General features: G+C 42.3%; 1 protein-coding gene across 1 annotated transcript in view; it reads left to right on the forward strand.

Annotated features, from left to right (window-relative positions):
* Positions 1–1,916: 1,916 nt before the first annotated feature.
* gpc4 (glypican 4) overlaps positions 1,917–27,888 on the forward strand; it is a 38,621-nt gene continuing 12,649 nt past the window's right edge. Inside the window, exon 1 of the mRNA XM_056287602.1 lies at positions 1,917–2,590. Coding sequence (XP_056143577.1) covers positions 2,443–2,590 — 148 coding nt within the window. The 5' untranslated portion in view covers positions 1,917–2,442. The remainder of the gene's footprint in view (positions 2,591–27,888) is intronic.

The following is a 27,888-nucleotide window of genomic DNA, read 5'->3' on the forward strand; positions in this document are numbered from 1 at the left end:
CTGCTTTAAACTAGAAATAATCAAGTTTAATTTTATTCGACTTTTGTTGTACTTTCAAAAGATACATTTGAGAATCAGAATCATGTTTATTGGTCATGTATGTTTGCACAAACATGGAGTTTGACTCCGGTTTCATGGCTCTCTCGGTGTACTTAACAGAATAACAGCACTACAACACAACAATCTTCAGATGTATACACAAGGATTGAGCTATACAGGCAAAATAAGAGGTGATAAGGTGCAATGGAGCAGAGACTATGTCAGAGATGATTAGAGAAGTAAAGAGAATACTTTACTTTGTGGTGACCCACATCTATATATTGAGAGACATTCACCTAAGAGGACGGTGTACCTTTAAGGGAAGAGGCGAGGGGTCAGATAATGCACTTCCGCTTCCGGTTCACAGTCAGTTCAATGTCGTTGTCGAACGTATGACATGCAAAGTTGGAGCTAGTAAACTACCTCGACTACGTCTACTCTCACGTCTCGTGTCTCGTTGTTTTCTAACTCCACAACTTGTACTTTTAGACTTCTTAGATACTTTTGCAAAAGCTTGGCACAACACTATAGGCTGATGATACCTGGAGTTCACCAAAGTTATCATACTTTTTATACTTAAGTATAACGATTTAGAAATGAAAGTTAACTTTAAAGCTGAAATGTGAGCTCCTTATTATGTCCCTCCCTCTGACAGTGAGAATGTGCTATCCCCCCCCCACATGCATGTCTTGTTCAACACAATGACAACCTAACCTAAGCCTAACCTTAAACATGAACATGAACATAACCACTATCTTAATGTATCCCTAAACACAAATCTTAATCCTTAACATAACCACCCACAGGGGAAATTTGTCAGAATTATGGGTGGGAAGAAAAATAATGCAGTGAGAACTACAAACAAGGTGTAGCAGCCATTGTCGTTTGTGTGCCATAAGTTCAGTATTAAACGGTTGCTACCCTTGTCAGAATGGCATCCGTAGACCAAAGCTAATACAGAAGATCTGATGTATCATACAGCATATCAGAGTACTGCGATATTGATTGTAAAATTGGTAGATTACCCATCCAAAGGAATCATCACTGTATCATCATCATCGTCATCATTTTCTAGTCTTTTTTTTTTTTTTTTACTGCTCGAGTAGGAACGTGTTTGCTGCTGGGCCCGTGTTTTCCTTACCATTTCCTTAACATTTTCAGCATGGTTTAAGGAAGGTGTTTCCAACCACTGCACAAGATGCCAGTTAATATTATGTAACCTGCCTCCGTGGTCCAGATGGATATGACAGCCTATTTATCAAAGGAGAAAAATCCTGCATTTCAGCTTAAAAGCACACAAATTTTTCACAAGCGACAGTTTAACTGATGTTTTTGCAGCCATTACGTAAAACGATGAAATAGGCCTTGCAACCGTGAGTGTAAGACCCCACTGTTTTTTTCTGTCACATGGGCATATTTATGGTCATATATTCATAAATATGTCCTTCAGGGATCAATTATGTCCGATACTGGCTAGCCATCTTATAGCCTGCTATAATATGGCTCCACCCTGCAAATTAAATTGGCTAGCCATCCCAGTAGCCTGCTATAGTATGGCTCCACCCACGATTCCAGTCCGGATTTTGTGTGTGTGTGTGTGTGTGTGTGTGTGTGTGTGTGTGTGTGTGTGTGTGTGTGTGTGTGTGTGTGTGTGTGTGTGTGTGTGTGTGTGTGTGTGTGTGTGTGTGTGTGTGTGTGAGCTATTTGGTTGGAATGGGGGGGGGGGCTCAAATCAAGGTGTAAAGTTTGAAAGTACCTCCTCCATACTCCACCCCGGGTATTTTGAGTTGCCAAGTCTTTGTCCCCGGAACTTGCAATCCCGACTATCCACCGGGATTTTGCTCCTCTCTCGCATCTGGATCTCAGCAGGCAGAGAATAAAGTTTAGCTACTGTACCGTGCCAAAGGAAACGCGCAACTATTAAGAAAAAGAAAAATACTTTTAATTTTTCCTCCTATCGTTTTTAATTTTTCGTCGAAGTTGAAGCGGTCAAATTGCAATTCTTCAGTTTTCGCCTGTGAGAAGTTTTTTTTAAATTATTTAACCCGATGTGTCGGTGCTGTCCATATGTTTTAACGAAAAGAGTGGGAAGCACGGCATTACTACACAAGAAAATATCTTTGAAACGGACGTCTTTTGAATTTTGAGGAAAGTTGTCGGGCTTTTTTTCCCAAGTGTGTGCGTGTATGTCCCAAGAACCGCCGTGAGTGAGCTAACTTATCCCGACTTCGACAACTAGTGAAGTGTAACGAGCCAGCACGAATCCATGAGGGAACTCAACGCGGGAGTCGTTGAAACTTTGTCCTAGTTCGGTGTATCTGAGCGATTTTACACGTTTCTTCGTTGTATTTTTTTATGTAAACATATCAACTTTAGCTAAAAACTTAAGGTCCACCGAAGACCATGTTGGTGTTCTCCGCAGTTTACACGTTAGTTGTGCTCATTGTGTCGGCCGGGGCTGAGCCCAAGTCGAGAAACTGCAACGAAGTCCGGGCTGCTTACAGCTCCAAAGGCTTCAACGTCAACGATGTCCCCAACAAAGGAATACAAGGTGAGTTTCAATTAGTTTTGTTTGTTTTTTAACTTGAGCTTTCTTTCCAAACTCATATCACCACGTGTGGAGTATCCCTCCTGTTGTCGATAGCCGCTGTCACATTGAAAGCGAAACGGTTTACGATTGTGTCCCAAGTCCACACAACACTTACACAAACATAATACGCTAATATCGGTGATTTATCTTAACGGAAGCTGCATGTTAACGTGTGGGAATAAGCTAACGCTGCATACCTAGTTTACGGCCAGTGTGCACCGGCAAACTTGACTATCCCGGCAGGCAAGCCGGTTGTCTCTATTAGGAAGTAGTACACTTTGCAAGATGAAAAATCGTAGTTATTATACAGGCACTACAAACACGCGCGCGCGCGGGCACACACACCCGCACCGTGTCTGTGTTTATTTCCAAGCTTCCTTAATGGTGTCCCGCACGCTTATGGAGCGGAGGCATCCTGCAGTGATTTAGTAAACATCCATGTGCATTGTGGACCGGGGTTAAATCTATTACTGGGTCACCATAGCCCGGTGTGTCAGGTTAACATCTCTCTCTCTCAGGCCTGAGGTATTCAGAGCTAGAGATAGAGAGAAAGAAATAGAAAACAGTTATGTTGTTTGGTGAGAGGGCGAATACGCTCGGTAATCAGTTAATCAGTTAAACACAAGTCATGGAAACTTTTTTTCTTTTTTTTGAAAGGGGCTCACTGTGAAGCCTTGAGGGGAGCCGGAGAAGGGGGTTGGGGTTTGAAATTCCTCTGCCCTGCATACTTAAAATCTATCCCTCTTTGCCTTTCCTTTTGCCTGTTCTTAATGTTAGTTTAAATGAATGCATGAAGAAATTGTGCAAACTCTAAAAATGTAAATCCACCGGGAGTTCACTTTTGGGGGGGGGGGGTATTCATTCTCGTTTCATCTATACAAGTAGGTCAGCGAGGCATGGTCACTGTCAAGTTGGATTTTTCTTTTCTTTCTACGTTTTTAACCAATCTAATGCAAGACAAACAGGACTGAATGCGTTTAAGTGGTCATCATTACCTCTGCTAAGACGGTTTTATGGCCTACTTTGACTTACTTTTTTTTTTATTCAAGTTCTAACAAGCGCCAAAAACTCTTTCACCGGATGTCCAAAGTATAAGTTCAACTGACATGAGAGACTCATTTGTTTGTGGTTTTCTTTGCCATTATGAGTTTGTTTTGCATAGTGCCTGTTTAAACTGTCTTTTTCTGCTGAGATCATGATGGCTCATTAGAATATGAGTTGGAGCTAACTGTCAGAACGGCTGAAAACATTTCCCATGCATTTCACACTAGCCTACAGGTCCTTTGTCTTCTGTCTTCATATCATTGAAATGCTAAGCATCATTGAGAATACCCCCAACATGTTGTATTTAATTGTGGTGCATCTCCCGGGTTTGAATTAGGGATTTGACTGAGGCCAGTTTTGTTGTCCAGGTTTGTGTTCTACACACATGTGCCCGTCCTTACAATAGAGTCTTGGTGCATGCCGCAGTGTAAGACAGGGCCAACCTCAATGAGCATCTCTTTGTTCTTGATGGAGACTGATCCATAGGAAGTGACAAGGTCTACTGTCTTTAAAAAGTGATGAGAGTCTCCAAAAGCAAAAGGAAGATGGAAGGCCCTTCACTGTGGAAAATGTTTTGTGTTACTGGGGTCCAGATGTGAGATCATAATGTAGTCTTTGCTGTCATTTCCCCATGTTTCATCCCTTGCAGTGGTTTTAAACAGTAATTTTCCTCATCCAACTGTAACACACTCTGTCTGCCTGTACAGTAAGGTTGCAAAGGGCATATTTAAAATTATACCCAATTCTATTTTGTCAGCAAAGGACTTGTTACTTGTGGATGGAGTTTTTAATTATGTGTATTCCAGCACGCCAAACCCTGTTTAATCAAAATAGAATAAAAGTAGAATTTGTTTTGTGTCAGCTGTCTCTGATAGAATCATCATGAATCAGATTAGTAGAATGTGTATCATATTAACGACATAGCTCTTACAAAACTGCTTCTTTTTTGTAACCACAAACATCTTTTGTTTTTGTTGGCTGAACTGAGATAACACTGTTTGTTGCCATTTACATTACTGATGGGCTCAGTAAAAGCCTGACTTGAGATTCAATAAAGATGTTTGGATGCAATAAAATTGCAATGGAAAATCCTCAATGCTTCAACATCAGCTGGATTAAATGATATTGAAGAACAGTAGACTCAGTTGTTAAATTTGATGTTGGTCCCATGGTCTCAATTTTTTACTGTTCACGTGAAAACAGTTCAGGACCTAGTTTCTTAGCCTTGTTGGTTGGATGAAGATTTGTTTGTGGCCTGTGTTTGAATACCTTATTTCATGGGAATTTAATGAGCCTGACCATCTTGACGATGATAGGTTAATACTTTCATTAGGTATTTAGAATGTTATTTTGGTTTTTATGTGTGTGTGTGGCACAGTTTTTTTTTTAGGAGTTTTTACTTGATACCTTGCTGGATGTTAAAAGGGGTATGTGCTAAATAATGTGCTGGACAGTGGCAGGGAGGGACATGCTCTCCAAAAGACCCAGAGTACAGAGAGTGGGTTAACATTGAACAGTCTGGTATATATCCTGGTATATATTCACGATTTTCACGGATATATACCAAGTCCAGTTGCACTTGATTCAACTCCTTTGGATAACCATGACCTGGATGAATGAGAACATTCACAGACATTGAACAGACTGGTATCTGCCATGTCAATGACTTCTGCTTCTGGGGCTGGGTGCTCCGGTTCTCTCTCTGAAACCCTTCAAACTAAATCTCTTCTGGTAGTCTGGCTTGATGTAATGCTTCAGGTATGGGACAGTGGCAAACATCAAAGAGAGGAGGGTCTTTTCTTTTCCCTCAGCACAAGGAGCATCCCATGCTCCTAATCAGTTCAGCACATTATGACTGAAACCTAAAGCGTCTATGACCTCAATACATTGGCCTCTCGGCAAGCTCAAGACATTTGGTAGTTCAAGACTGTGAGGTCTCCTTCCCCCTTCTGGTGATGGCTCTGAACCCTGCATCTTTAGCGTTTGGTGAACTAACAGGTTGTGTTATTGCGATGACAGAGCAGATAAGATAAGACGGAGGAAACCAGGGCACGGGCAATCTGTCAAAGTTTTATAACTTGAAAGCAAATGTTTGAGTGCATTCTAGTCTTTAGGAATGTGGTTAACCATTTTAACGTATAATAATTAACTAATAAATCCCTGGGCATGTTTTTCACTTGCCGCTCAAGGTTAGTTTCCTCCAAAGACTTCCTCAGTTGTACATGAGACACTGCAAGTCTAAAGACTTACTTTTGTAGAGCACTTAATTATGATTACTGAATTGCAGGGATTGCCACAATGATTTTGTGCAGATTCACAAAATTTGAGCAGGCTTGAAAGTTTTTGAATTGTATTCTTGAGGTGCTACCATTGAGAACAAAGACGATTACAAAAATAATACGGTGGTGGTTGAAGTGAGTTACCCCCTTCAATGTGAAGCACTTTGGGTGTCTAGAAAAGCGCTATATAAATGTGATGATGATGATGATTATTATTATCATCATCATCATCATCACTTTTATTATTGTCATTATTAAATCTATGGATATTTTTGTAAGCCCATACAGTATTTTTAAAGGTCTGAATGCTTTTTTTTCTGCAATTGGAACTTAATGGAAGTTTGGCATAAGAATTATACACTGGGGTCATAGATATATTAGTAATGTACATTTTTCATTCTGGCCTTATCAGAAAAATGCCTCCTGAGTTCTCACCCTATCAAAAGCTAGGGCTTGTGACTTGGTATGTAAGAAAAGTCTGTTGAATTTCAGTTGGCTGAATTTCTTGATGTAATCATATTATGGAGACAGATAGTGATGCTGTAACATCACTTGCTAGCTACTGCTAGAATCTATTGCAGCCCATCCTAACATGACACAATATGAATGAGTGAGCAAATTTTTTTAATTGCTTTCAGTACTTTTAATTAATCTATCCTAACCAGCTCCATGTGACAGTGAACACTTAGTGATGTTTTGCTTGGTTGAGTAATTTACCTTGACTCTGAGTAAAGTTTCACTAACTTGTTCCAGTAGAAATGAGGAGGAAACACAGATGGTGCCCATTCTGTAATATGATTGGGTTCCTTTTTTTGTGAATTTGCGACAATATTGGATCCTGTCTAGCCATTTTGACAGGTGAAATTGCCAGGCATTTGCTCGCTTGTTATGTTAGGAACTGGTGTTAGCTTTAGTAGCTACAAAAAGCGTGCCAGCTTGTAACACTAGTCGGCCAGCTAATGGATATATAGACTACAACCCTCGTAAATTGTGCCAACTTACCGTTCACAAACTTCCTGCAGTCCTTGAATTGGAGGTGAATCAACTTCAGGTTCATATTCTAGGTCCGATTCTAGCTCATTTAGGTACGACTGAATAGCTGCCATTATTTTAAAAAAAAACACAAGCTAGTAGATGTCCGTGAACCTATGTGGGTGTGTTTTCATTTCACCTTTTGATCAAAATTAGAATGGGAGGGTCTTATCACTTTGGCTGTGCCCACTCCTCAAACAGGGTTTTTGGCACTTCTGTGAAAACTGAGTGATGCTGTAAGACGTTGGTTTATTTCAGTGAATTCTTACTGAAATTTAGTAAATGATCACTGCATCAGTTTTTAGCAGGGTTTATCATGTTCTCAGCTGCCAGACCAGACCTTTAGCTATTTGTACTTAGGACTTCAACTAATGATAATTTTCTTATCGTTTCGTCTGTTGATAATTTTTATGATTAACCCTGTCACCAGTTCCCACAACCCAAAGTGATGCAGCAGCCAACAAAATTCAAAATATTTATTTTATATTATATGAATTTGAGAATGACAACAAACTTGGCATTTGTGATGCTATAATCAGCAATCATTTGACATTTCGTGATAAATTACGTGATAAATGAAAAACGATTGATTGATTATGAAACTGATCAATTTTGTCAATTGGCTAATCATTTAATCAATTGAGGTTTTTATGTTACAGTTTTTAACTTCGAGTGATATTCCCTGAAACTTTTAAATTCTGTTTATACAAGTTGACAGGCTCAGTTTCATGGCAAACACCCCCTATTAGATCACAAAGCAGGGCATCAAACATAGAAGAAGTGAAACAACTGGCATACTAATAGCAAGTAGCTCAAAGTCTGCAAAATGAAGGTGATGTTGGACAGTTTGGTATCACAGTTAACATGACATTGATGTTTTTGGAGAAAATGCCCCATATAATCACTATTATTTGGTGGAACTAATTTACAATGGGAGAACATAATGTATCATACAACGTAGTGACAACAAAGTTTCTTATTAATGGGAGATAATTCCTTAATAAATGATAGGTAAGAAATAAACCAATACATTTTCTAAAACTTAGACTTACATTTAGACTGCTTTTATTTGTCGTTGCCTTATATGCATGTCTCATACATACAAGGGAACGAAATTAGGTTTCACAAGGACCTCAGTGCCACATCAAAACAAATAACACACAATAGATATTAAAAACAAAAAGTGCATTAAAAACAAGAATTTCTTCACAGACCTAAACATCACAAGCACACTTGACACGGACAGTAAAACAGTCAAAAAGACCCATATTCAAGATTTTTAGAATTAGACAACATGATTTCTGTCCATATTTAAATATTCTAAACAGTTTCCTGCCCACATGTAGTGTTTAAACACATCTTATGATAATTGACATCTAAAACTGATAAAGGGTTGGTTTGTATAATTTGTTAAAGATGGAATGCAGTGAGACTCACTGTAAAGCTGCTTAAGAGATGGCACTCATACATCACATATCCTGCTTCACAAACTCGGATTGGATGACTTGTTTTTGTGAAATCTACAGTTTGTATGTAATGGTAACTATCTGTCCATCCCCAAGTAACAAATTAATCATCCATCCATTATCCAAACCGCTTATCCGAATTTGGGTCGCAGGGATGCGGAAAGCTTATCCCAGCAGTCATTGGGCGGCAGGCGGGGAGACACCCTGGACAGGCTGCCAGTCCATCACAGTGTCTCCATAATGCTGTCAGTGGTGTTCTGCTGCCTGTTGTTTCTGCTCTAGTCCACATGTGACTGCTAGAACCTGTTTAAAGTAAACATCTTATAATCTTGGATATCTTAGATATATCAATATGTTATCTTGTCTATGATTGGTGTGCAAGACTACGTGTATTTTTATACGTAGTCTTGCACACTCATTTTTATACTTAATACCGTTTACGGTATTAAGCATGAAAATATCCTTGGGCTTAAACTGGCAAATTCATCCATCTCATTGGTGTCCAACTTCTGCCCAAATTTTCTGAAACAAAGATTTTACTTGTCTGAAATGAGTTACACCAAAACCTGTAATTTGGTGGATTTTAAAATCTGGATTATTCAAAAGCAAAACATTGCATAAGCAGTTAGCTATTAGAAACAACTTATAATTAAGTCATATTTTACAGGTTTTTTTTTTTTTTTTTTTGCTAAAAGAATGCTATGTATCACAAGGCAGGTAATTTGCAAAAAATAAATAATATCAACTACTTAATAAAATAATTTTTGGTTAAGGATAAAACAACATTTCGGATGTAAGACAACATCTTATTATTTAGAGAGACAGTTTCACGGTGCATCTAATGTTAGCCTGTAAATGCATGACAGGCTGTTATGACATTTCTGACCACTGAAATGCTACCTCTGGAGCTACCATGCACATTGCTTAGAGGACTACATCATGAGGAAATAAAATGAAAAGATAAAACAAGGATCTGAGTATTCTGCTCAATATTAATAGCAGTTACTAATCAGGGATACTAACGTTGATATATTTAAATACATTGGATTCAAACTTAAGGTGATCATTTCAATATTAATTTTTTTTTCATTCAATCATTCATCTTCAGCCGCTTCTCCAGGATAGGGTCGTGGTGGGAGAAAGCTAAGTAGGGCACTCCAGACATCCCTCTCCCCAGCAACACCCTCCAGCTCCTCCTGGAGGATCCCAAGGTGTTCCCAGGCCAGATTGGACATGTAGTCCCTCCAGCGAGTTCTGGGTGTACCCCGGGGTCTCCCCGAGTTGGCCGTGCCCGGTAAACCTCCAAAGGAAGGCGCCCAGGAGGCATTCTAATCAGATTCCTGAACTACTTCAACTGGCTCCTTTCGACGCAAAGGAGCAGCGGCTTTACTCCGAGCTCCCTCTGGATGTCCAAGCTCCTCACCCTATCTCTAAGGCTGAGCCCAGACACCCTACGGAGGAAACTCATTTCACCTGCTTGTATCCGTGATTTCACCCTTTTGGTCACTACCCAAAGCTCATGACCATAGGTGAGTAGGTGAGGGTTGGAACGAAGATTGACTGGTAAATTGGGAGCTTTGCCTTCTGGCTCAGCTCCCTCTTCACCACAACAGTCCGGTACAACGTCCGCATTACTGCTCATGCTGCACCAATCCGCCTGTCAATCTCCCACTCCATCCTACCCTCACTCGTGAACAAGACCCCGAGATACTTGAACTCCTTCACTTGAGGCAACAACTCATCCCCAACCCAGAGGGAGCAATCCACCATTTTCTGGTAGAGAACCATGGCGTCAGACTTGGTGGGGCTGACTCTCATCCCAGCCATTTCACACTCAGCTGTAAACCGCCCCAGTGCGCGCTGGAGGTCGCATTCTGATGAAGCCAACAAAACCATATCATCTGCGAAGAGCAGAGATGCAATTCTGAAGTTCCCAAGACAGACACATTCCTAACCTTGGTTGCGCCTTGAGATCCTGTCCATGAATATCACAAACAGAATTGGAGACAAGGGACAACCTTGGCGGAGTCCGACATGCACCAAAAATGTGTTTGACTTTGTGCCGAGAATGCGGACACAGCTCTCGCTTTGGTTATACAAGGACCGGATGGCTTGTAGCAACTGCCCCAGTACCCCATACTCCCGCAGTACCCACCACAGAGTGCCCTGGGGTAGCCTTCTCCAAGTCCACAAAACACATGTAGACTGGCTGGTCAAACTCCCATGCCCCCCTTAGCACTTCCGCAAGTGTAAAGAGTTGGTCCGTTGTTCCACGGCAAGGACGGAATCTGCATTGTTCTTCCTGGATCCGAGGTTCGACAGTTGGTCAGAGTTTCTCTTCTTTTTTTTTTTGCATCTTAAATCATCATCTCAACCATTTTCAGTCATAGCACATATGTTAAGTGTAAGGAAATATGCCAGTACTAGAGGGCTTTTTTTAAATTAGGCCTAACAATTGTTTTGGTTTTATGTAGATGTGCAAGTGCATACACATGCACCTCCTGAGCATGAAGGCGGAATGGAAGGATTTGGTCTTTAACCATAGTCAAATTTGTGTACAAGTTATTTGCAGGGCAAAGATGATCACTGTCAAAATTGTTTTACAAATGTTTGAGTTCGTTTTTTTTAATTTTTTTATAGAAAACCAGCAACTAACTGACCTTTCTGAGCAACATGCAGATTGTGAGCAGTTGCTTGGGCAGCACTGACATGCACATTTGAGAAACGCTGAGTTGAAAGGGTTATGGCCACTTCACTCCATTTGTCTTGTATAATAATACTGGTCTCTCTTAAGGTCAGTTAAAAAGTGACAGTAATGAGGTGTTTCCTGTCGCTTCAGGTCTTCGACGTGACATGTCCATAGCAGCTGTTTGGTGAGGCCTCAGGATAGTTCGGTTTTGGTATCTTGTGAAACCAGGGGGAAGCTTGGCTGGCAGGGAGGGCCTACAACACGTGTCGGCCAACTCTGTGGTGTAAGCGCTGTTCTTATCAGTTTCCTGTGGTGGCAGAGGCGGCAGCTCTGACATCAGGGTCTCTCGTGGCATCCTGTGCTGCCTTCTAGTTGGCTTCCCATTGTTCAGTCCTGAGGCAAAAGAGCTTATCACAGCCCTCATAAGAATATTGATGGGATTTACGGAGGATGTGGGTATACAACAAGCAAAATACCTAAACTTGAAGTTTTTTTTTTTTATGGTCTGTGTCTTATCTGGTTGATGAAATGAATATATTGTTATTGTGGGCCTGGTTTGGCAGTTGGCTTTCTTCACACCCCCCCCTTTTTTTTCTTTTTTTCTTTTGTTCCTCCACTTTTTTGTTTTGATAATCCGCAGATGTTACATTTAAGGTTGGAATGCAGAGCTCTTCTCTTATATTTGGAGGCATTTGTATGCTCTGTTTGTAGCAGTTGTTGAAGTGTGTGTGTGTGTGTGTGTGTGTGTGTGTGTGTGTGTGTGTGTGTATCAAGTGTCTGCAATGCCATGTCTCTGCATCCTTTCCTTTGGCCTATCCTCTCAACCCTTCCCAATGGACGAGTGAGCGACAGATCAGTGGGGGGTGGATGCTGTGTGTGGGAACAATTGACCGGACCCCCTGGCACTCCCCTCATCCTTTAGGCCAATCTGCTCCCCCCCCCCCCCCCACAACATTCCACACTGGACCACCAAGACCCACACACAGGAGTTGGGAGCACACAACAACAAAAAAAGGAACTGGAAGGATTGACTGAGGGATGCAGAAAATGATGGAGGGATTGGTGGGGTGGGGGGGGTTGAATGACAGAAAATAAGGGAAAAAAATGTCTGCATTGGTTTTGTTTGCCAAGTACGTTTTCAAATACAGGGAATTTTGTCTTGTGTGGGTCACCTTTTAGACACAGCACATAGTTGTATTGAAGTAGTACTTGTAACATAGAAGAAGCAGCGAAACTAACGAAGGATTAAATGCAGAAAATTAGGAGGGGATGGTGTTCTCTATAGGAGAGGCATGTGATCTCTGACAGACCGTTTATTGTATTGATAGGAGGCTGTGTATAAAGAAGCAGCATTAAGAGTGTTTTGTCTATCAGATTACTCTAGAATAGAGTACAAAGTGGAAAGGAAATTAAAAGAAGGGAAGAAAAGGATAAGAATGTGTCTATATAGTAGTAATATAAATGTTATAGAAATGCATAATCTACAGATTTCAAGAACATTACTCTGTTTCGAGCTGTACACTTGAGGAGCGGAGTTTTTATTTATTTTTTTCCCCAACAAGGTAGAATTTGATTGAAAATCCAGGAGGAATGATGAGCTGTGCACGAGGGCAATGGAGTGAGCGTGTGACACATGCTCAGGGAATCCAGGGAGGGTATCATTTGCTTGGGGCTAGATGCATGCATTGTGACACATCACCACTTTGTCATGCAGCTATACTCATATAGCCTGCTCTTGGTGACCCCTGGCTTTTAGTGAACACTCAAAAAAAACAAAACACAACAACACAATGTTGTCGATTTGACAGACGTGATTATCCAAAGTGCTATTAAGTGCCGATGATTTGAGAACAGATGGCAACAGGTTTGCAACATGCTCAGTTGTATTCTATGGTGATCTGTGTGGGATTGTGTCTCATGCAAACTGTGAGGAATTGGGATCTGGCTTTGTGGTTTTCTGCACTTTGAGCTGAGGGGAGCGCCCCCTGAAACTCCTTGTTAACACGTCCCGTTTGCATGCTGTTAAGTCGGCAGACTCTTTCTCGAGCTCTGCCCCAGCTGACATATCAGTTCATTTCCCTCTGCCTCCACCGCTGCAGATCAGCTCCTCTGGGAGATTTAGTTTCAGTCTTAGTCATCTTCCTTCCTCTTCCCTTGGTGATTCTCCCACCCCAACACTCATCTCTTCATAGTGGTTTACTTGTACTTTCCTGCTTGGCTGCGTTTAGCTTACTTGTCTTGTCTGTCCACCCACGTGATCCACACTCTCACTCTTGACAGGTTTTATGTGTGGGAAGGGTTCCATATGATCATGATACTGAAACAGACCACATTTGCTGTTTATACACACGCGCGTACACACACACACACACACACAAAATATCTCCAGGGCTTTGCTGTCATGCCTCAATAAACCAATGAGTTGTTTTTCAGTATTGTCACAGATCTGCTGCTTTTATCCCAGGGTTTTTACTGCCTCCTCAGTTATGTTACCCCTTCACTCCCAATAGTTTGACTTCTGTGACAGCTGAATTTCCCTTTGTGTGAGCAATGCCAAGCGGTGTATTTTTTTTTTCCTCTGATATTTGATCCGCTCTGTGTCTCCTTTGTGTTGATCACCTCAGCGCTGGTGTCACTCAGCCAGCTGTGAGGAGTGTGGCAAAGGGCCACGGGCTCTGATCCCAAACGGCAGGGGTGGAGTGTGAACCCCCTGCCTGGCAGAACTAGGCCTCACACTTGGTGAAGTCATCTTACGGCATGTTTGCCAGAAGGGGAACACGGTAACGCAGCTGTAACTCAGCCCTAGAGTGAATGGTCACTATGAAGACATAGCTGCATGATAATCAGGATGATGGTGTTAATAGTCATGATTGTCATTGGCATGTCTCTCCGACTTGCCAGAGGTGTATGTGGTTACTGAGAGGGCCCAGGGATCGAAGCCAGGGACTTGCCTGGATGTTTGGGCTGAAAACCCAAGTGCTGGGCCTAGGCCAGAATATCTCTAAGCCCTGCTAATTACTCCCAGGGCCTACATCAAGATTCCCAGTGACAGGGCTCTCACTAACACTTAGCTCACTTTTCCAACACACAGTCAGATTAATAGGTTTCCTAATATTTACCTAAAACCTCAGTGTGCTGTTTGCGCTTCAGTATATATTAAAACAATTGTCTCAGACCAAAAACTCAAGTTGCCCTCCTTTGGGTTTTTTATTTAAAAAAAAAAAATCCTCTTTCTTGCCAAACAACAAAGCCAATGGGCGGGTTTTTGGCTTGTTCACATGGCTATGTGAATTTGACTGACGAGGTGATGCCATGTCTTAAAACCGGGTCATCAAAACTAACATTTAAAACATAAAGAAACAATTGACTGAAGTCTTGCTGGCTTAGGGTTGTTAAGGGAGGGGGAAAATAGTTTTGAAAGGATCAAGCACTTTTTTAGGTGAAAGCTCCAAAAGCTGCAAATCATTCGGTTTGCGAGTTATAGGGTGGTTCGAGCTGGAAGAAAAGAAAAATGAGGTTCTGTGGGGGAATGTGAGGCGGCCCGCCAGGGGTTCAAAATATTGTACATCATCAGAATGGCAAGACTGTCGACATAGTAGCTATGATTTATTGACACATTCACTGCAGATCATCAGGGAAGAACCGAACCATCCCAGACTGAGACCCATTAAACCATTGTACCTTCAGGTTTAGGCTTTCTAGGCCCTTTGACAGTTGGCTAAGAGAGGTTCTCTTCCCGCCGCCCTCACTGGTGTCCAGTTTCCTGCGTCCCAACAGGTATATCAGAATCATTGTTGCCCTTTTGTAGCTTTGAGGTTCCAGAAACCTGATCTTATACCTGACCTCATTCTGCCTGGGGGGCTTCACCGGGCCCCGTCCTGCCCTAACATCTGGTCGACTTCAGCTGCTTTTGGATGTCTGTTATAAACATTGTCAAAGAGCTCCCTGTCCTCATGAGGGGCTCACTTGCTTTTACTGGCGATGATGAAATATATTGTTTGTGTGTTAAATCTTTTAAGAGCTCTCGTGTGTTTCAACAGAGATGGATTTTTAGCTTCTTTTTTGTGTTGTGTGTGTGGGGGGGGGGAGATTGGTGTCATAATTTGCTTTGAATTGTATATGTAAAGGCATATGGATATGTAACACAGAAAATAACATGTAAAGCTTCCTTTGGCACTTTGCACTCTTTCAGTCAGCGGGTGAAGCACATCTTGGAGAGGCCTTATGTGTTACCTCAACAGTAGTCCAATTCTCTGACAGCACAGCTCTGTTTGTGCAGGGTTCCTTGGTAAAGCACCGGGCCTTAAGTAAAGAGCATTTTTCATCTTCTCCTCTAAAGTATGTTTTCATTTGTGTGCCATGACTCAGTGGAAAGAGGGAGGGCTGATGGAGAGGGACATGCCATGAAGATCTTTTGTGCCTCCTTTTTCTCCTCCTCTCTTCCCTTGTGATAATCACGCTGTGCTGTAACTTGTCCTCTCCGTTTGTCTGCAAAACCTCTGCCTGTCTCTGCAAATCTCAAAGATAACACTGTCTCTCGCTTTCTCTCTCTCTGTCTGAGTCATTCACTGATGCAGACATACATACAACCAGACCGTCAAGGTGGAATTCGAGGTGAAGGCACTAGATCAAACGCAGGAACACAGAGCGCCTCATAAAAAGCACATACCTAAAAGAAAGTTATGTAGAGAGTAAAGGGATTGGACTGATTAAGGTGAATCATCACCCCCAACTCCCTGATAGATGGACTAGGTGGAAAGAAAGAGTAATGCTTCCCAGCAAAGTCATCGGTCGAAAGAAAAATAACAATTTAAATGGTTCAGTTTTTCACGCCTTTTTTCTTCTTTGGTTGAATTTCCAAAATGGTCTGTTAGGTTGTGTTGGGCTATGTCTGCTGTATTTATGTGGAAAAGGGCTGATTCAACAGCATTTTGTGCTGATAAGTAGAAGGTAGTATAAGAAGCACTTTATCTCTCTTGATAACTAGAGCAGTTACTACTGGCAAACACTATTTTGGAGCAACTACCAAATACTGAACACATACCAGAAACCATAACACAGCCAATATGCACTTCTACCAACTCTTTGTGATCAGACTCAAGACGTCACTCAGATGAGTGAGGAAATGTTTCTCTCAATAAACGTTGTGGGCAGATGAACTGATTCAATTCTCTGTGACTTTATGATCAGAGTATCTGGGAATTCGCCATCAGCTAAGTACCAATCTAACTATAAGTTATATAAAATTGGCTGCTGGTACAGACGTCATTCATGTATTATCTTTTTACAGACTTCTTGAGACCTACAGTTCCCTAAATTCATCCCTGCGAGCAACCAACTAAGTCAAGTTCAAGCTTATTTGGCTAATAAAACATTCATATGTGTTTGTCAAAAACTGCCAGCTGCCTAAATAACATGAAACATGTCCTTGTCTTCATTTTGATCGATTGCCTCACAAAAACAAGTCAGTGTCACCAGTGCTCTTTTGAAAATTTATGATTTTTCTCAGCTTTGGAAACCACTTTTCGCTCTGGCCAAAAAGAAGCCAGGTGCTGCATTTTTTTCAGTGACTCTTCTCTGACCATATTTTGGTTACTCCCAGTTACTTTTAAGTAAAAAAGGAGGTGGTTTGAAAGAGTTGGAATAAGGGGGGCAGTCACATTTGTCCACTTCCTGGTTAGCGGATATTGGTCAGGAATAGACCATCTGGTTTCATATGCAGGTTTGCATAGCTCTGAATGGGAGTTTTCAGGTTTGACAATAAGTAATGGCTGTTGTTAACCTTCCTTCCGAAAAACAAATGCCATGAAAGGTATGAAACACACCATGAAAATAACATGGTTAGTTGCCCACGCAGAAGTAGCAGATGTTCTCCTCTGACCAAAACAGACCACTTAACATTAATTTTCAAGCTTAAATTCCCCATATCTCTGTTAACATGAATCATGGCCTCCAGCTCCCACATAGTTACTTGCCTAAGTGTTTGGGGAGTTTGACCTTTCATTTTTATGATCTCATGGCTTGGCTGCAATGTTTGTATTTTTGTGACCCCTGGCAAACCTCAGTGGTCCTTTTGGGAGCTGATGTCCAGTGTTGTCAGTCCCGTCTCCAGGAACTTCAGGTTGTAATGGATCTGGGAAAGTATTCCCCACTCTTCATGTGTAATGTAACTTGACTAATTAACACAGCAGTAACACAGGATTAACTTGTCTGGATGACTGACTACGACCTGCCCCCCCCCCACACACACACACACATACACACTCACATACATTGACTCTGTGATTCAGTTGCCTTTATGGAATAGTGTTTTTGCCTTAGTGACCCCAGTAGTTTAAAATTATAATGTTTATCATTACTTCCTCAATCCTGCCTTGCACAGTTTAATAAACACTCGTCAGCTACCTTGTAAAAGCCTGCTGGCTGTAATCTTAGTGACATCATAGAAATGACTTTCGAGCTGTATACACAATCCCTAATCGGGAGCAAGGCCTATATTTACCTAACATTGCTTTTTACATGCAGAGGTCAGAGAGTTAGGGCCCGTCCTTCAGTACTACCTTTACCTTCACCTCACTAAATTTTGAATTTAAGATGTTGGACAAGGGAAGGAAAAGCACCATGTGAATAGCTCCTGTGGTTGGTGTTTGTTGCTGACTTTCTAAATGTACTTGGGGAAGTGCAGGAGCAAGTTAAATCATTGACAAAGCAGTGACCTGGGAAGTGGTGTAGGCAGGGTGCTTTTGTGTGGGGAGACAAAGCCGGAGACACGGGGCTAGGGGGGAGAGAGAGAGAAACAGACAGCGCGAGAGGCCAGGGCCATGTTGTGGAATCTCCCCAGGGGCTTCTGGGTAAAATGTTCATGGATGACAGCATTTTGGAATGTTCACAAATGGAGAGTTTTAATTGGCCAGAGGCCCCGACTGGTTTAGCAATCAGAGATGGACTCTGGTGGTAGAGGGCTCAGATTTATGAGTCCCAGTGTGTGCTTGTTTGTGTGACCGCATGCCTGTTTAGAGAAAAAAATAACACATGCTTGTGTTCATGCCTTGTATGATGAATGTTGGGGTTTCTACATAGAGGCAGATTTTCAATCTTGACAGACTCTCAGGCTGAATTAGAAATTGGATGCTCACGCAGATATTAAAGCTGTTGGCTGTAGAAGTTCCCCATAACATTGCTGAGGGAGCAGAAAAGGCCTGGTGTTTCTAACAAGCTCTGCCCTGTCTTGTGCCTTGCTCCTATTCCACCCTTGTCGTGCCATCCGAAAAGCAAATTTTGGCAGTTTGCTGTTTTGACAGCTGTGTTTTGGATGAGATTTTAAATCCTGATTTATTTAAGGAAGCGTCATTTTGCACAGATGTTATCCAAGGGCTTGTGGCAAGCTGCGTAATTGTAAAACATTCACTCTAGAGATTATTTTTGTGAAACCAAAACTCTTAGCGCCAAAAGGCAATGTTGAACACTCCTCTAAATGAATTCAAGCTAACGTCACAAGCAAAGCTAACGCTTCCCTGGCTCAGCACTATGGAGAGGCTTTTTCTTAGTAACCAGTCAGAAAGGCCATGTTTGTCATAGTTGCGCTCTTGGCAGTCTGTGATTATGATTAGTGTTTGTACTGAGTTCTGAATTGTCCCATCAACGCTGGGTCATACATTGTCAGCATGTGTCATGACTTATCGTGTGAGGCATTGTTACCTTCTGGTTAGCTTACAAAACTGTACTTGTATAGTGTAACTATAGTTTTAGGTGGAATCAGATGTATCCTTGTGTCATCTATCTTCTCAGTCATTTTTATGTTCTTTTTCAACTTCTCTTTTGTTAGTCATTCTATTATATCATATAGTATATAAGTGCATTAACACAGATGTTTATGCATCAGATTTACCCTTTAGTTGATCTTAGCCACATATATAACTTCATATCTTACAATTGGTGTAATAGATTTACCAACTTTGTTTCTTGTGTTGAAAGCCATTTTCTACTCAGGAGTGACAGGCTGTAGATGAGCTCTGAAAGTAGCACTGTGCCAAAGCCGTGAACTGGCTTCAACTCTCATATGCTGAAAACAGTTTCCCATAGCCCGCAAGGGTCAGTGTATCTCAGCGATGTGGAATATCCTGCTCGTTAGGACACTTCCTTGTTAATGTAGTACCTGCCCCCCCCCCGCGCTTGGGGAGATACTAGGTGAATGTCTGTCCAAACACTGGTCCGCTCTAAGGCTTAGCAGTAATGCTATGAAGATAATAAAAGGTAGTGTTTGTCATGTAGGAGGTAAATCTGTCATTTCTTTTAAGAATACCTTTGGTGTTGCTTGTGTTGGGAGCCAATCGTTCTGAAATGTCCTCTCTCATAAACTTTTCTTTCCTTCACCATGTCACAAAAGTTATACTGGAAAGCACTGAACTGTTGAGTGAGGAGGATATCTTACTATAGCAGAGGCAAGGGACCGCTTCACGCCCACCATTTTGTCGAGATATTTCAAGGTGATTCAGAGTTTCACTTCCACTCGATTAAAGGTTTCTGTTGAATTCAGTCTCCTTAAAAAGCAAGAGTTGAAAGGTATTATCGCTGTAGCAACACTGCTGTAAAATAGTCATTATGTTATTTTCTGCAAGGTGGTGAAGTGTAGAAAGCGAGTAGGCGGAAGTTGTAGCCTCCTCTGATTATCTCCACATGAGCAGCAGTCTCTAATGATGGTTTATGCTTCCATAATGTTTGCTGAACATTTTTCCCTTAATGGTGATTGTAACCTAGGTTTCTGAGTGTGGGTGCACTTGTGCATTTGGGTGTGTTACATTTATCTTGGCTTTTTAAATTAGTTTATTAATAGTTCCTTTGAAAGATGAGAGTTAAATTGGGACATACACAGTGGCAATGGAAAGGGGCACTCACAGGTCCCTGGCTCACTTTTCATCCCCTCCAACCAAGGATCCTGCCTATCTGTTTTACTGCTTGCTTTTATGCCTCTGCAAAGTGCTTTACGAAAATCCTTCAATGATAACGTTGGTTAAATTTCACATAGCCTGCGAGAGCCCAATCTCCAGCACCATATCCAACCAAGTTACAAGCTCGGAGTGGCTATTAAGGTGTTTGCAAATTATTTTTCCCTCTTCGGCACTTGTGGTGTTGTTTGAGGGGCAGCATTTAATATTGCCACAAAAAAGAGTCCTGTCTTAAGAGGCCTCAGAGCTCCTAATACACTATTATCATTATAGAATATGATAATTGTGCAATTCTTTATGTTTGCGGTATACCAAGTCATTCGACGATGAAATATTACCCCCTAGGGCAGTAAAATTCAAGCCTGCTTGCAATTTAAGGACTCTGCAGAACGTTGTTATAGTCCTTCATTAATAGTCATGAAACATTTTTAAAAATCCACTTTTTCGTGCATTTCTCTGTGTTGACGGCAGTATCTTAATGTTTTGATAGGTGGCCTGTGCCGGACAGTCGATGGTTCCCAGACCAGCTTGGAAAAATCTGTCCAGGGGAAAGTGAATAAGACCCACTTTCTCCTCCCTCAACAACGACTGGCAAGACGCCTTTGAGCAAGAGACTGTGGTTGTACTTAACAGCTTCCCACCGTGAATGTGGGGATGTTTGTAAAACTCCCTCTTTATGCATCCCCCTCCCCAACCACCCCCAAGGTTGTAAATAAGAACCGGCTTTTAGTCAGCTTGACTAGTTGAAGCAGGCTTTTTTATAATGTGGAGGGGAAAGGATCGTGTTATACTGCAGCAATTCTTTCCACCCTCTCCCACGTTTAACAGTGCTGTTGAAAAACATCAAGAAGAAAAACGCGCAGAGCTTAATCAGTTACCACGCTGTTAAAGTAAAAAGTACAGAAATGGGGCTCCAGTGGCTTCTGCTCAGATACTTGCTTCACGTCGTAGCATTGGATCTCTGTGCATATATGTATGTGCATTTTTATAGCCCTTAAGTGATCTCATGCAGGAAAGTCCCCCGCTGAAGCCCAGGGAATTGGTATGTTATTGAGACTTGGAGCATTTATATAATCAAAAAAGGATTTCAGGAAATGTAGTATTTAACTTCAGTCAGATGTCCATCATTTGAGTGAAGTGATGCATGCTCCTGGAAAACTCATGCCAAAAGCTGTTCAGTGCTAAATATCCCAAGACTGTTCCTCTCAAATAGTAATTATTCATAAGAGGAATTGATGATTAGGTGGTATTGACTGTAACTTGGAGGTGGCAAATGGGTTGTAAAATGCATGTGTATCATGTTACACATTGTGTAACATCTAGGATTGAAACCCTTTTTAGATAAATGTTAAGGCAAATAAGTCATCAACATGTGTTGCCTTTGAGTCAGTCCAAAGCTCCATAATTGTAGACATTCGACAGACAGCAGAATGACAGAGATAAAAACGTCGAGGGGACACTGGAGAAGAGGACTACCTCACAACATGCTGCAACAGGAGGGAAACTCTGGAGTGAATGACTCTTAGGAAAAGTAATTGCTATGATTTTTGGAAATGAAATATCTAGTGGTTTTCTGCCTTCTTATCTCCTCTTTCAATTGGGCGTCACTCCACGCCTCTTTAATGCCTCTCCTCCAGACAGTCAACACATCTCGTGTGTGTTGTGCCGACATAAATCTCTGTATTTAAAGCAACAGCCTGGATTCCTCGGCAGACCTTGGGCTCAGCCAATGTGACATGACACGGCGTAGAGCAGAACAGACAGTGTTAGCCAACAAATGGCACCACTACTCAAACCCACCCACCCCAACCCCCACCACCAGGATAATTACAGCTCAGACAGAGGTGAGCTGCAAGGGTGAGAATGTTATGGCTCCGAGGCAAGTATATTTACACCAGCTTCTGTACATAATACTTAGTTGACTGATTGCACCACTTGATGTGGCAGTGGGGAATATATTATGCCATCTTATGCATACGCCAATTTTTCTGTCAACATATTAGGCTTGTTCATGTGTGTATCCTTGAACTCTGGTGTTTTACAGGCTGTTCATAAGGGATGCACCGATATCATTTTTTCACTGCCAATACTGATTCCGAGTCAACCGATGCCGAGTACCGGTCCGATCTATTACTTCTGCTGAAGAATGCAGACTTAGACCATTAGTTTGGGGTCAATGGGCAAAAGAATTTGAGATAAAACCAGTTTTGTTTTCAACATTTTAAGAAATACAGGCTTCTGTATGCCAAGAAATGCAGTAAATCAAACCATTTGCTTTTTATTATGTCATTTGGTATTGGATTTTAGTTTGGGGTAAAATCTCAGATACCGATACTCCATGTAAGCCTGGTATTGGCCCGATATCTGATACCAGGGTTGGTATCTGTGCATCCCTACTGTTCACTGTTAAGTACTGGGCACTTCATTTTATGCACCAGTATATCTAGACTGTCTGGATGGTAATTCGCCCTTTGAAACAGTAATAACTAGTGAATGCATTGTTTGTCATTCATTGTCCTATATGATGTGCGCTGTATTAGTTTGAAATTATAGTATATTTTGTATGTTGTATTAGAGAACCTCATCTACTGAAACAGACAACCAATCTCAGTAGTTAGACAGGCATAACAAACTTAATATGCATTTGATCTGTTTCTCATGTACAGTAGTTGGGATGTCCTTGTTGATGCATGAGGTTGCATTCAACTGAGCTGCAAGTTGGACTACATAACATTTTGGGAAAAGCATACATATGGTACACGTACTTGATCTTTTGAACTTTAATGTCCCTGTGGAACGCCTATCCCCAGGCGTTCCACAGGGTTCGGTTCTGGGTCCTCTCCTTTTCTCCCTGTACACGACATCCCTGGGTTCTGTTATTCGCTCGCATGACTTCTCTTACCATTGTTATGCCGATGACACCCAGCTGACCTTGTCCTTTCCTCCCTCTGACACACAAGTAGAGACACACATTGCTGCGTGCTTGACTGACATCTCGGAGTGGATGGCGACACACCACCTGAAGCTCAATCTGGACAAGACCGAGCTGATGTTCCTCCCGGGGAAAGGTTGCCCGCACCGAGACCTGGCCATCACCATTGACAACACCGTGGTGACGCCAACTTGCACTGTGAGGAATCTGGGTGTGATCCTGGACGACCAACTGTCGTTTGCTGAAAATGTTGCATCGGTTGCTCGCTCCTGCAGATTTCTCCTCTATAACATCAGGAGGATTCGCCCATTCTTCACTGACGAGATGGCACAGGTGCTCATCCAGGCTCTGGTCATCTCCCGGCTGGACTACGGCAACTCCCTCCTTGCTGGCGCCCCGGCGTCGACCATCAGACCTCTGGAGCTTGTTCAGAAAGCTGCAGCTCATATGGTGTTCAACCACTCAAAGTTCTCCCACACAACTCCCCTTCTCATGTCCCTACACTGGCTCCCAGTAACTGCTCGCATCCAGTTTAAGACTCTGGTGCTAACTTACAGGGCAGTGAAAGGAACAGCTCCTTCTTATCTCCAGGCCATGGTCAAGCCCTACACCCCCACCCGACCACTTTGCTCTGCTGCCTCGGGACGCCTGCTTGCCCCATCGCTCAGAGGCCCTTGCTGCCGATCAACCCGGTTACGGCTCTTTTCTGTCCTGGCCCCACAGTGGTGGAATGAACTCCCCAGTGATGTCAGGACAGCGGAGTCGTTGCCCATCTTTCAGCACAGGTTGAAAACTCACCTCTTTGAGAACTACTACCCTGTTACTTGTTCTTAGCACTTATTGTATTCACTCATTTAAAAAAAAACAAAAAATCTCATTCTTGCACTTTACTTTAGCACTGGTTTTGCTCTTAGATGCTTGTTTAGACGCACTTATGACCTCTGATGACTAGTAGTTCTCCTGATTTCCTGCGTTAAATGCAGTTATTGTAAGTCGCTTTGAATAAAAGCGTCGGCTAAATAACTGTAATGTAATGTAATGTAATGTATTTCCAGTCACCTCATACTTCACTGTTGGAATAGTTTCAGTTCCATAAGTGAATAGTTGAAGTATACTTGTACTGTCGGTGAACTATACGCAGCAAAGATTATATCTTATGGATGATTTCAAATTTTGATGGCACTTGATTGGTCAAGGGACAATTCCATCACAGACCACCAAAGTCAGCGTGGCCGTCTTCAATAAGCGACAGACGTCGGTGAAATAGTTTTGGACATGCTGTACGCCCTGGGCCTCCTTCATGTCTCTTAGTTGCGTCAGTGGCAACTCGAGTTCATCTGGGTACAAAAATAATCCTTCAGGGACTTTTAACAATCTCAGTTTAGTGTGTGTGGCTGGTACAGTCTGTATTTGTGCATATTGTGTGCATCTGCATCTTTTATGGCTCTTAATTGCCTGTATGTGTTTACTCTCTTATTTATTCATTTTGAATCATCTGTGGTTACATATGTTTGTGATGGTGATGGTTTGGAGGAGAACGGGAGGGAGAGTGTGTGTGGTGGATGTTCTGGCTGGCGGACTTGGGGTGGGGGGGGGGTCATAGGACAGGACCTCTCTCAGAGGAATGGCTGTTAACCCCTGACCTTGCTGGTTGAGCCCACAGGGTGGCGGTGGCTGGGGAGGAGCGCTGGGGTCCGTCTGGTTCAGGGGCACATGATGGCAAGCCAAGGGGGCGATGAGGTGTCTAATCTGGTTTTTGTCCAAGAGGCGATTTTACCTCCCCCACCGTCCTTCCTCTGAGAACACGGCTCAACAGGCAGGGCAGCGTCAAAAGGGAAGTGACTTATTTTATGAGCCATTTAAAGGAGATGGTGGTCTCCCACAAAGGAAAAGCAGGGAAGCAGTGGACTGCCAATGAATACCATGACACACAGTCACATGTTTGTTTACAAGCTGCTGTTCTCTTGTGTTGACTGCCATAAATGGCAGTCCCCCCCCCCCCCCGAGTGGTACTTGAACAAACTTCTACCTCTGTGTCCTATTAGATCTTATATTCACTGGGTAGCTGATGGAGGGCTGAGAGGCCCCGAAGGGAGCTCAGTAATGCAACTCAAAAGTAGTCCCAACTCAACCATCACATAAAGACTATTCATGCCAATGATAGAAACTACTGATGCATGGAGAAGACTTATTGTGAAATGGCTGAAGTTGAAACGTGTCACATGAGGTCTAACGTGATGTTGATTTTTATGGGATCCAGCTCTTTTCTCGCTGTGCCTCTCATCTTCCAGGTTTGTCCGTGCCGTTTTTCTTTCGGTGGTTTGAGAAATTGGCTGCCACACTGTTTTCACCAACTATGCGTTCGCTAAGAATCTTCATTTTTCGGAGTCTTAATCCTCTCAGCTAACAATGCTACATTTGTACAGACATTCCTGTGAAATACTGACCATCTCACTTTTGTTTGTGTACTTTGGTAACTGCTGCTTTTTTCCCCGTGGATACGAGCCTTTTGACTGTGTGTCTATGTGGTGGGCAAGCAGGGGCCCTGCCGGAGGATAGACTGGACGGCTGTTTCACTTTAAAGGTTCAGTGTTGGAAGTGTGGTGTGCGCGTCCAGTGCTGACTTTGGGTCTCTCTCGCTCCAATCATGCCGGTACAAAGAGCTGTGTGTTGAGCAGTGATGTGATGTGTGAATGTGTTTAGGTAGGGGCTGCCAACTATGCCCGACTCTGTGTGTGTGTGTGTGTGTGTGTGTGTGTGTGTGTGTGTGTGTGTGTGTGTGTGTGTGTGTGCGCGCGCACGCACATGTATATTTGAAGGCTGGTAGGGAGACAGAGATGGGGAGGGGAATGGGGTAAGAAAGTGAGAGATTTTTTTATGGGGGGGGGTGAAGAAAGGGTGACTTGAACCTTATTTGGAATTGGTCCCAGACAGAGGGTCCTGTTCAAGGAATGAGGGAAGGTGGCGTGTGAGTGCCCCGTTTAGGTAATTGTGTCGTGGTATACACCCCAACTCCCAAAATGTTTTTAAAAACTCTGGCCACTGTTTCCAACATAAAGTGGCCTATTGTAAAGATGATTTGCATTGTCAAGTATTTTTGGTGTTACACCACACTTTTCGGTGTACATTGAAATTCCATTATAGCTATGTAACGCTTGACGCGTGCGTGTGTGCATGCACGCATGTGTGTGTGCATGCTTGTGAAGTGAAATGGCTGTTACAACACCAGTCTTAAAATGAAATACTGATGTATCTGAAGGGTTCAAACATAAAGAACAGGAGCATTCCATAGGGACCAGGCAGCCAATTGTATCACTTCAGTTGAAGCCCCAGGTCTAGTTTAAATCAGTGTGCTGAAATTTTCAGTCTGGAATGTTTAATGAAATTTTAGAAACTTTGAAAAAAAAACCCAACAAAACCCTCTTTGTGGCGCTCTATACCTGGGAATGGAAGCACTGGCAAGTCACTGGGACCTGTGACTAGCTGTGTAGGCACATATAGGCCTTAAGTCACTGAGTCCTGGCTAGTGGGGAAAATTAAACAGGCCGTTGGTGCTTGAGTGGGGTGAAAGGACTCTTGTGTTCTCCCCAAATTCCAACAGCCACATTTGAAACAAAACATTATTGCAGCTGCAACTTTGCATTCGCTCTGTACTGAATGCCCACCTGAGCCTCCAGTTAATTTGGATGTTAAGATGAGTTTTTGTTAAACTTGGCAAATTGTCGTGTACCAAAGGCTGTGTTTTGAATTATTCCTTTGATAAGAAGGCAGACTGACGGAGTAGTTTTGCTCCATTTGTCCTAGCTCAACCTTTGTACCTGCGCTTGGGCTGCAGCCTGCCAGTCTCATACTGTTATCCTATGTGTGAGGCCCTCATAGTAAGAACAGCTTTAGAGGCTCTGCCTACAAAGTCTGTCTGTACCACTACAAAAGCCTGTCGTAATAGAAAACGGCGCACAACGAAAACTACATCATTGATCTTTCAGTTGTGACAATTGGGGTCAGGATAAGAGCCAATCGCTATAAAACTATAAAACCTGGATGTCTTTATGCATTCTCAATAATCCAGGTAAGGAAAGCTTGAACTTGTAAGACTGTGGGAGCTGAATGTGCTAAATAAAACATGTGTAGTAAAGGACCTTTTCTCAGCAAAAGTAAATTTAATTTGTTCTAGTCCAGACATCAAATTTGTTACTTTGTCACTTTTTTCCATTTAGTTTCTAGCAGACAAATAAATGCCCTATGCATGGCAAAAACAAAGCAGTGTGGCTGTAAAGACAGTCTCTGAAAAAGAAAACTACATTGTACCGATTTCACTTGTCAAAATCCTTGCATGTTGCATGTTGTAAGACATCGGCAGTGTTGCTAAGATCCTGTTTTTTTAACTGCACTTTATTTTGATTCATTATCAGGGCAGTTCAGTTAGGCAATGGTGGTGCTGTAGCATATGCCATACATTGATTATAATGAATCTTACTTTTGCATGGAAAAGTGTTCAGAGAAAGAGACTTGTCAGGGAAATGTCTGGGAAAATGTCAATTCAGCATCATCTAGTCTGCTACCATCAACAAACCAGAGTTTGATGCATCTACTGAAATGGAGGCAAATGTGCAAGTACCTTAACTCCACTGAGGTCAAACTGACAGATTGCGTGGATGTGTGTTGTTTAGTGATGATGTGACTCTTGATGACCAACCATAATATGACCCCAAAACTCACATCCTTGAGGTAATCAGGCAGTGTGTACAATAGGGCTGTCAAAATTGGCCAAAAATGATGTTCGATTGTTCCTTTTGAAAAACACATAGGTTCGAACCTATTCAAATATATTTCTGCACATATTTTCGAGCTGTGCTCTCAGGTTACTAGTGG

The sequence above is a fragment of the Lampris incognitus genome, chromosome 1 (assembly GCF_029633865.1).
Source record: "Lampris incognitus isolate fLamInc1 chromosome 1, fLamInc1.hap2, whole genome shotgun sequence".
NCBI classification, from domain to species: domain Eukaryota; kingdom Metazoa; phylum Chordata; class Actinopteri; order Lampriformes; family Lampridae; genus Lampris; species Lampris incognitus.